A 10160-nucleotide genomic window follows, 5' to 3' on the forward strand; every position below is an offset into this window, starting at 1 on the left:
AATGATTGAAGTAAGTTTTAAAGATTAAAAACAACAATTAACAATAATGAAATCGATTGTATTAGTAATAATTCCTCACAAAAACCAATTCGTATGAGATTTAAATGAAATTTGTTCAAAAAGAATATGGATAATTTACATGAATATTTAGTTTATACTTGTAAAAAAATGGCTCCTTAAAAATAGGTCACAATTCAAATAATTATAATGCATTAAAGTAGTAAATTTAACCAATTCAGAACATTTCCTACAAATTATACTGCGCGATCTTTTTTTGATTATAACCAAAATTACCACTGGAAAGTAACCAAGCAATAGAGGGTAAGTTTATTAATTAAGAATTAAAGTAAAAGATTGTTCAATTATGATTGGTTTCTTTTAAAAAATTGGTCTACTCGGAAGGTATTATAACAATGATGCTGGAAATTACAAAAAGAATCCACCATATTAGCATAATTTTGTGATAAAAGTTATTTCCACTAATTAATATATCCCAAATGAATTCGAAGTTTGCATTTTTGGTGAAAAAATGAGTGGATAATTCCATTCATGCTCTCTTTTGTGCTATTCCAATAACTTTCACTAATTTATTCCTCTATTACTTTTTATCCTACTACTCGGTAAATATCAAGAAGAGATGCCATATGAAACACACGCACGTCCATCAGATCTCACGTGAAAAGAAATCGTAACGGACGTACGTGGTTCCGGTATTTCTCGGTTACTCTGCCGAAAAAACCATTATGATGACTTATCTCTTCAAAAACTTCAAGAAATTTCAATTAAATTATTCACCAACAACAAAAACAAATTAATCGGTTATAAAACAAATGCTTGCAATACATTTAATTAAAACATCAACCTTTTCATGCGAATTTTCCGATCGACTGGAGTTTTCCTGTGATCATCGGAGAATGCAGTCAAATCCCTCGAGGTATGAACAGGCGAAAGGCTGAAAAGATTTGTGCAGAATAAGTGATATTAAATACACTATCGATTTTCATTTTACCACTATATTACTACGAATTCCAGAAACACTGCATTATCAGAAAACGCCAATACCGTGAAGCTTTTATCAATAATGATTTAAATTACCCAATTTGTAATATGGCTTGTGTAGATGAATGGCTGTTGCACTTTTCTCCTAAATCTGTTTTGCTTTTTAAAAATTCAAGTAATTTATCACGGTCTTTCTCTACTTTCTCCAAAACTGCAACACGTGCTTTCAACCTTTGTCTTTCATTCTCGCAACGTCCCAATTCCTATAAATCAAGAAAGGTATACTAATTTCAAAATCAAAGACAAAAAAAAGAAAAAAGCAATGTGACGGACTTCACTTATATCTTTAATCTTATCTTTCATTTTAAAACAGGTATGGAATAGTTCATTTCAATTAATAATAATTCACCTGATCTAATTCTTTGCGAAAAATATTGAATTCTGAAATATGATGTGAGATTTGTTGTCGTTGATTGTCCAACAAATTTTCCTTTTCTGTTTCAATTGCAAGCAACTGTACAGCCAAATCATGATTTCGTTTTTCCAGTTCCTGAACCTGATCCCGTAAATTGTTCAACATGAACTTGTCCTCTTCCTCACCGTTTGTTATCATTGAAGTGCATAATCTCTTATCCGTTGGCGGAATTCTCACTGGACTATATTTTGTATGTAATGAACGATCTTCCCCCTGAATGAGATGTATTTTAACATCCTGTCCCCAAACACATCGTAACAATGTTATGTCACTGTAATATCACAATAGAAGTTTAAGGAATCAAAAAAGCATTGTTCCATCGACAGCCATTATTATGTACAATTTCGTATCATGTTATCACCAGAAGATATACTTTAAAGAAAAACCGACAATACTGATATCTCAGCGCAGAATTCATTTTAGATATGAAAATTGGAATTACAAAATTACTACCTAAATTATTCTTAAAAATGAATTAAATCTTAACAAATTCAATTAGCTACAGATTTTTGATAAACAAAGCATAAAAGGATGGACCTGAGTTTGCCCGTTATCGACAAGTTTCTTTTGTAGCACTGCAACTTGCCGACGAGTGGTAGATAATTCACCTTGACAAAGCTTCAATCTTTCTTCTACCTCATCAAACAGATCACCTTTCTCAATGTCAGTCATTTTATGACGTGCATTTGGTCGACATGCAACGTATTTACTGACAACACGTGGATGTACATCCACTTGAACATCACGTGTACTTCGATTCAACTAAAATACGTTTCGTATTGGAAGTGCGTCAAAATGGAATTGCTCTCAAATTGCAATGTTATATAAAAGAAAAAAAGAAATTCGAAAACATGTCACACACCTGTCCCATTACTAGTTACCCTGAAACTTTATGTATAAAACGGTGAGAAAAGAATAACTGGATGTTGATTAACCATAGTAAAAAAATAGAAATCGAAATTCAAATTTCAACTTAAATTTTTAAAATACTTTTTTTTCTTTTTGGAATTGTATAAAAATGGAATTGTTCTTGATTTTTTAGTTTCTTTTTTTTCAATGATATCATTCGTTTGAATCTTTATTCTTGGAAAATTACAAACTGTTTAATTTTGATTAGTTTCAAAAACTGAAACAAGAAATCAAGAAATGAATTCGTACCTGTTTTTTGAGGTGAGATACATGATTGATACTTGATGTAAGCCTTTTCGACATATCAGCCTTCTGTATTTGTGTACGCAGTTTCAGGTCTTCAATTGAACGCTTCAAAGCGATGTTCTCGTTCTAAAGAAGTAATAATTCAAAATTCGAAAATTTACATACTTTCTAATAATTGGAAAGATAAGGAATGGTATTATTTGCGAAAGAAGTTTTGATACTAAACCGTAGACTGTCAATTATGCATAGGGGGTCAATCTGCAATAACTTGAGGCGCAAAAACTATAAAAACAGTAGTAAGCAATTGAATTCATAAATCGATAATCAATAATTTAGTAACCATTTATCAATTTAGCAGTGAATAAGTCAGGAGTGTTTTGTGATTTAAAAAAACAAATATTGATGATAAGTTTTCAACAATTCTGAACTTGACAACGATAACTCAGTAATATTTCAGTGACAAATCAATAATTTAATATACCCTTATCTATTTTGATTTCTTTGTAAAAATATCTGATAAATGATGCTAGAAAAAGAAAAGAACATTAGTTTAAAGTATACTCGAAGCAATTCATTGCTTGCATTCATAGCTGATAATTTCTCAGCCCAATAATTACTTTGTTTGTGGTATTTTTTCAACGATTCTGATAATGCCGTATTCAGGCCAGCTTCATACTCTTCCTTTGCATTTTTAAGTTGATATTCCATTAAACTACGCTCCTGTAATAATGATAATACGAAATGCTGCTGAGAAATTAATTAGCACTGAACAATCCTTCTTAGTACTATTCGCCTCATTATATTTGTAAACGATTGATAGTAATGATTTTTATGACATCAATCGATCAAACTGCCACATGAAATAATAAAGGAAATTGATCACAATTGATTACCATTTAATTAATCCTTAAATTCATTTTACCCATAGAAAATTAAATCAGCAGTACCTGTTGAAGTTTTTCAATTTCGAACTGCAACATTGGTACATTTTCAGCGATTTGTCCCAGTTCATATAATTTCTCCTGGAATACTTCCCTCTCCTTTTGATGCAAATCGGATAATCGAGATGCCTCCCGATCCGCTTCCTCCAGCTGATTTGCCAACGAACTAACCAAAGAACTTTTGATCAGTAAATCTTTCTCAATTTCTTGAAAACGCTCCAACATGCTACTTTCCTTCGTTGAAAACTCTTTCTTCAATACCTGCATTGGTGTTAAATTCAAACAGGATAGATTAACCTATTAAATGTTACATTTCAAAAGAAAAATAAAATCTAACTAACTGAGAATATCACTCATTACAAGTATATGTCAAACGGTGAATACTAAATCCGTTGTATTTATCTCACAGTTTTTTTTTTTTTTGAAGGGACACTTGATTTATGATTAAATTTTACGTTACTCTCTAACATTATCTTTGATGTCTAATTATATGCTTAACAAGATAAATTTATTAAATAAATTTCAAATACCTCCAATTTATCCGAAAGACTGACAAAGTTAACTTCATTGGTTTGTAATGTTTCTTGAGTGAGATCAGTTTGTACACGTTTTGAGACATTGACAACATATCGTGGATCGGAAAAACCACGTTCCCAATCTTCGGTTAATTCATCCTTTATAACCAAATGATTGTCCAAAATTGTATTACGATAAATTTGATGGCGTTCTTCTAAATAGCAAATGGCTTTTGTTTTGATTGCCACTTCGCTCTGTAATAAAACAAAAACAAAATGTGTGTGAACTTGTCACAGAATAATGATTGATCTTTTGAATGAGTTAATAAAAAAAAAAAAAAAGAAAAACAAAGGAAAGTTGAATGAAAGATTTGCAAGAGATGATTTGAACCTAATTAACCTGCAATCGTACAGCTGCAATATTGGCTGCTTCCACTTCAGCAGTTCTTTCCTCAATTTCCTTGGACATTTGCTCCATTATAAGGAAATTCTTCTTATTTTCCTCTTCCATTGAGTGGACAGTATGACGCAACAAATTAATATCTTCTTCATATTCATTTAATCGAAACTTATCTTCTTCAATCTGAAATTCTCCTCCAATATGAATTTTTCTTAAACATTGCAATGACTAAAAATGCATCTCAAAAATCTCAGTGAGAATTATCGTATCTTCAAATTTATGCATAGAAATGAAATGAAAATAATAGGAACTTTCTCAAGAAGGCGTTGATTCTCTTCCGTAAGATGTTTTTTGCGCTCTTTACAGTGTTGCAAGTGACAATCGGCGGTGATTGTTGACAAAACAGGATTCAGATTTGCTTGAAAACCGCAATCAACCATTACATGATTTGATGTATTCGCTTCTATATTTCTATAAAAACTTTTTCAAAATTTAAAAATTGACAAGTCTAGCGATTCAAATTTATTGATCGATGACAATAGTAGGAATAGAATAATACTTCAAGATGATGTTCGAATCTAAATCTAATTTGAGCAGAATTTCTATCTATGCCAACATACTGATAAAATCAATTAATTAAAAGCTTACACATACTTGATATACGTTCGCAGGTATTCATTTTCATTTCGATACTTTTCCAATTCAGGTGTAATGCCTTGTTTTTGTATTTTGATTATTTGATCCTTAAGTACCATTTCCAATTGAGCAGCTTTCATTCTCCATGCCATTGCTTCATTCTCATAAGCCTAAATATAATCATTCAATTCTTTTTCATCTTTTGTCCAATTTGGATAATAATAAATAAAATTTATAAAAGTTAACAATTATCCAATTTTTGGAAATAGAAAGGATTTTAAAAATTAAAATGCATTTGAATTAGTTTTTTGAAAATTTTTTTAAAAATTGAGATGAAAAATAAACTTTCTCATCAAAAATAAATGAGAGATCGATCCTACACTACAAGGATTTCAACATTCAACCTGTAATTGAAGAGGTAAGTCCTGTGGAATGGGCACATTTCGAAGTTCTGCAGCATGTTCTGCCTAAAAATTTTCATTTCTTTCTTCCATTTCTTCGTCCAAATAGATTTTTCATTGCCAATCAAATCTCTTAGATAATTCATTATTAAAAAGTGTTAATACTTTAGTAAAGAGATACCTGAGGTGAAGGAGGAAATGAGAATGATGTTCGTGGTGGCTCCGGAGAATATAACATGTCATCAGTTGTTTCTGTCATCACTTCGGCATCTCTAACTTCAACTTTAACTTTTACTTCTTCATGGTCTTTCAGTGCGACTTGTAGTTTCATCATTTCCGCTCGTGCATCAATTGCCTCCTGGATCAATTGTCGCACACGGATCTGAATTAATTTATCATAACTATTTTTCAAAGTATAAGCAGCTTGTAGAAGATTGGTGATAATTGCGCAATGCGCATTCCTCCCAAAAATATGATTTAAATTTTCCATCGTTTATATCATTGCATAATTTCATTGTTAAGGAAATTCAGAGAAAGCTGATTTCTGTATTCAAGTTTAATTTAAGCCTGACTGAGTAATCCACCTCATGGTTGTCGATAAGTTTCTGCTTCTCACGTTCATAATCTCCATTAAATTCTTTGTGCTGGAGCAGGAGCTGTTGTTGTCGATCTGTGCTATTCATGGAACCCATAGCTGATTCCAAATCACGTAACTTATCACGTAACTCATTCAGATGCAAATCTTTCTCTTCCACTTTAGCCAATGCTAGCCTAAAATTTGTGATAAAATATTTGTTAAATTTCATAAATATTTAAAAAACGACTAATTTAACAATAAAAAGAGCTCTCGAAACATTTCCATCATATTCATTACAGTTAACAGTGATAATGATAACGACATGATAAATTTATCTTTTGCATATAAAAAGTGAACGGGAAAACGAAAAAAAATATTATCAATTCAATATTTTCCTGAAAAAAAGAAATACAAACTTCAGCTGTTTCCTGAGATGATGAATTTCTTTGAATCGTTGTTGTGTTGGTGTCAAATACTTATCACCATTATCAGTAGATTCCTTATCACGATGACTGTGAGAACAGCCCCATTTGGCACAGTGCGGAACATTTCTGAAAAATAAAAGTATGTCAAATTTTTCTGAAAAATAAAAGTATGTCAAATTTTTGAATACATTTCTGAAAAAAAATTAAGCTCAGTTATGTTCATATATCTATTTAAAATTATTTCAGGAAAGTTCATCCATCAATTTAAACTTTAAATCAAAGAAATTAAAGCTTTTATGGATATTACCTTGAATAATCAGTACTTATTCAATATCATATAGGCCACTTTTAATACAAAATAGTATATATTTAAAGCTAAAAAGATAAGTATTACTTAGTGCTTTTGCCGAACCACCATTTGCCAGCTATGTGTGAATTGCCAATAACTGCATTTGATTGCAGTTTAACGTTATCATGGTGTTGATTATCATTATTAACTTCGGCAAGTTCTTCATCTTCATCATCACCATCATCATCGTTATCATCATCATCATCATCACCATACAGTACTTCCTCATCATTCTTCATCATCACTTCATCTTCATTTTCATCTTCATCGTATAGGATCGCTGTTTGTCGTTCCGGTTTCATATCCTTCTGTTTTGCATGCACAGCAATTTTCGTCCAATATTCTGCAAACAAACAATTTGATATGGTGTTCCTCATGTTTTGGTGAGGTGACAAATGTACAGCAAGTTTTATAGAAATAAAGAATACTTATTCACTATAAACTTAAATCCTTAATTCACTTAATTTTAATTCTTTCAAGTTCAATAATCGCTTATTACCATTCAGTTTAGCAGATGGTTGTGATTGTGATAAATTCTGAGTGGTTGAGATTGGAGCGATTATTGGAACTTGAATATCGTCCGTTTCGGTTGTTGCGTCGTCAGATGTTGTGTCACCATAAATAGTTACTGTAACGAATAGATGATTTAAGTCTATAAAACTGCAACAAAGATACATCATCATTTGATTATATTATTGATTTGATTTGCACTTAATTATACCACTCATTAGTGCTTTAAATTCTTGATAGTCATGAGAGAGTCAATTTTATTTGAATAATTAAGTTTTGCCAATTAAGTTCAATCTTACTACAACGAATCCTTCGACAGTAAAACAATACTTGAAATCAAAAAATTTCATCTGCTATGTTCTTAGAAGAGATAGTAACCTTTAGATTGAATACTCGTTTGATTTCATAAAACCCCGAGATTTTCTGTATACCACCCAGCTGGGTAGGCAGTTATCGAAACAGCAATAATATTGGAAAACATGAGTAAAACTGCCAACTTCAGGTTATACCTGCATTTTTTTCAGACCAGGTAAGCGTTAATTTCGGAATTTTCGTAGTTGGTCGATCAGTTAATCGATCGGAAGATTGCTTAAATTCGAAGACTTGTCCAGTTACATTTCGTTGTACAGCATCCTTACGAGGAAAATTACTATGTGATGAGGATCGTTTTAAAATCCCCTGAAATGACAAGCCCGTTTCAATCATGTTTGATTTAGCATCTATTTATAAGTTAAAGTTAAATTTTTCGTTTTTTTTCAACTGGTCAGTTGGAAAACTACAAAAACTGAGTTTGAGATACTTGTTGAAATCAGCCAAAAACTGAATTTGAAATGTTTGAGAATAAAATTTCAGAGAATGAAGATTTAAAAGAAAATGATATTGATAATTGCAATGTTGTCGTCTCTCTCTCCTGTCAACATTTTGGATCGATAGTAATTGAGAAATACTTTTATTAGAAGAACTTGAAGAACCTCGAAGTGCTTCAAACCTTTTTGGGCATCTGGTGGGTGGAGGTAGATGCCACATCAGGGTCAACGATGACGGTTTCCTCGCATGCTGTAGTTGGTGTTACCTCATCAGGAATCGTTGTTGAGAAATTCATATGTTGAGCTGGAGCTGTAAAGAAGACTTTATGCTCCATTCTCCACAAGCTTAGAATAAAATCAAAGCATGCGACAGCCCTAAATTCAGTCATGTCACTTTTCCCTTCATGATCTCGGTAATAAAGGAGCAGACTGTCTCCTTCACCAAAACTATCAAAAAAGTCAGCGATATATTTTTTTTCTGAAATAGATTTAAATCACCATTAAAATTATCACTAAAAAACGTCCCATGATAGTCAATCTTTACAACTGTTTATTCCATTTAAATTATAGTAACTGGAATTGATTTCAGGATAGAATTCAGGTGAAAATATTTATTTGGAAAATATTTTGAGAGAACTAAAATGCATAGAACAGATTTGCATCGGAATGCTCATTCATTTCAGGTAAGCTAATATGATGAAATTACACATAAAGAATAGTATAAACATTCAAATCAGCTTAATGATGCTTCAACAGTGATAAGTTGGCGCAAATGTCCCGCCCCTATTTCCGCCTACCTATCCAGAAATATTTATAGGAATTGTTTGGCAAATAGACAGATGACATTGCAAATGACGCCGTAAAGAACGCATTGAAAAAAGAAAAACTTCTCGAAATTTCACAGCCGCTAAATACTGTTGTCCTTTCATTTTACTTAAAAATAGCAGAGAAATTAGATAAATTAGGATGTGTCAACCCTGTCATCCTGAAATATTTTCAGTTTCTCTTTATTTTGGAAGCTAAAAGTACTTATGAAAGTGGAGATTAGACTGATTATTTGTAAGAAAACCGAAAGCCGCAATACTTTGCTTGCTAATGGGTAACATCATCATCAACATTACCATTATCATTATTATCATCATTATCGTTATCAACATCACCATCATTCATTACAAGTCACAACGGACGGAGAACAAATATAGAAACGAAAACATTGCAACTAATTTCCCCTTGTTTACTGAGCTTAGTTCATAAAATAACTCCTTATGAGTATTATCCAATCATAATTTGTTAAGGATGTTATTCATCTCTTCCACTTAATTACGATAACTAATAACCCTCCACTAATTAAACGTGATTTTCTATTCATTCCAATTCAACAATTCAGAATCCGTTCAAAGTATCAATTGTAAATGTCCCAGAATCATATTCTGGTGAATGTTTCATTTCGATCCTATGGTAAATAAATTTGTAGAATGTGTTATGGATGAGGTTTATCAATCGATCTCTAGATCAGATAAATGATTGTTATCGATAGTGGCTGCATAAGAAGTGATAAAAATACTCTTGAAGAAACCTTGCAATAGTGTTATCAATGCTCTATCTTCTTAGTTCAGTGTTGCTCTCCAGTCTGATACAGATAAAGTTTTTAAGTGGAAATAAAAGCTTGGGAGTTGAGTGTTTGAAAGCTGCTTTCACAAACATACATTACTGATTTAGATGTTTTAATTAAATATACATCAACAGGGTTTGATGTATTTCAGGTTGTCAGTCTTATCACACTTAATTTTTATTGTTTTTCACTCACTGAAATTTCCTGTTCCCAAAATAATATTGAGTACATTAGAATAGCTATTTAACAAAGTTTAAAATTCTGTCAACTCTTATGACTGTCGAATATGATGGATGACTGAAGTTGGTGGAAACAACTGGAAAAACGAGAGAGAGAGAGAGAGAGAGAGGAAGTTAGTT

The 10160-nt window shown here is 31.6% G+C and overlaps 1 protein-coding gene across 1 annotated transcript; it reads right to left on the minus strand.

The window, feature by feature from the left end:
• Window positions 1-849: 849 nt before the first annotated feature.
• Window positions 850-8524, minus strand: LOAG_09555 (hypothetical protein; the record flags this gene model as incomplete). The annotated part of the gene is made up of 19 exons (XM_003145082.1): window positions 850-952; window positions 1096-1262; window positions 1409-1687; window positions 2012-2236; window positions 2633-2755; window positions 3191-3349; window positions 3577-3831; window positions 4101-4340; window positions 4486-4668; window positions 4797-4956; window positions 5140-5291; window positions 5526-5588; window positions 5704-5904; window positions 6107-6293; window positions 6516-6650; window positions 6919-7216; window positions 7373-7501; window positions 7893-8061; window positions 8372-8524. 19 exons carry the CDS (start codon window positions 8522-8524, stop codon window positions 850-852), a joined length of 3381 nt encoding a protein of 1126 aa, XP_003145130.1.
• Window positions 8525-10160: the final 1636 nt, after the last annotated feature.

This window comes from Loa loa (assembly GCF_000183805.2).
Source record: "Loa loa unplaced genomic scaffold supercont3.2, whole genome shotgun sequence".
Classification (NCBI taxonomy): Eukaryota; Metazoa; Nematoda; class Chromadorea; order Rhabditida; family Onchocercidae; genus Loa; species Loa loa.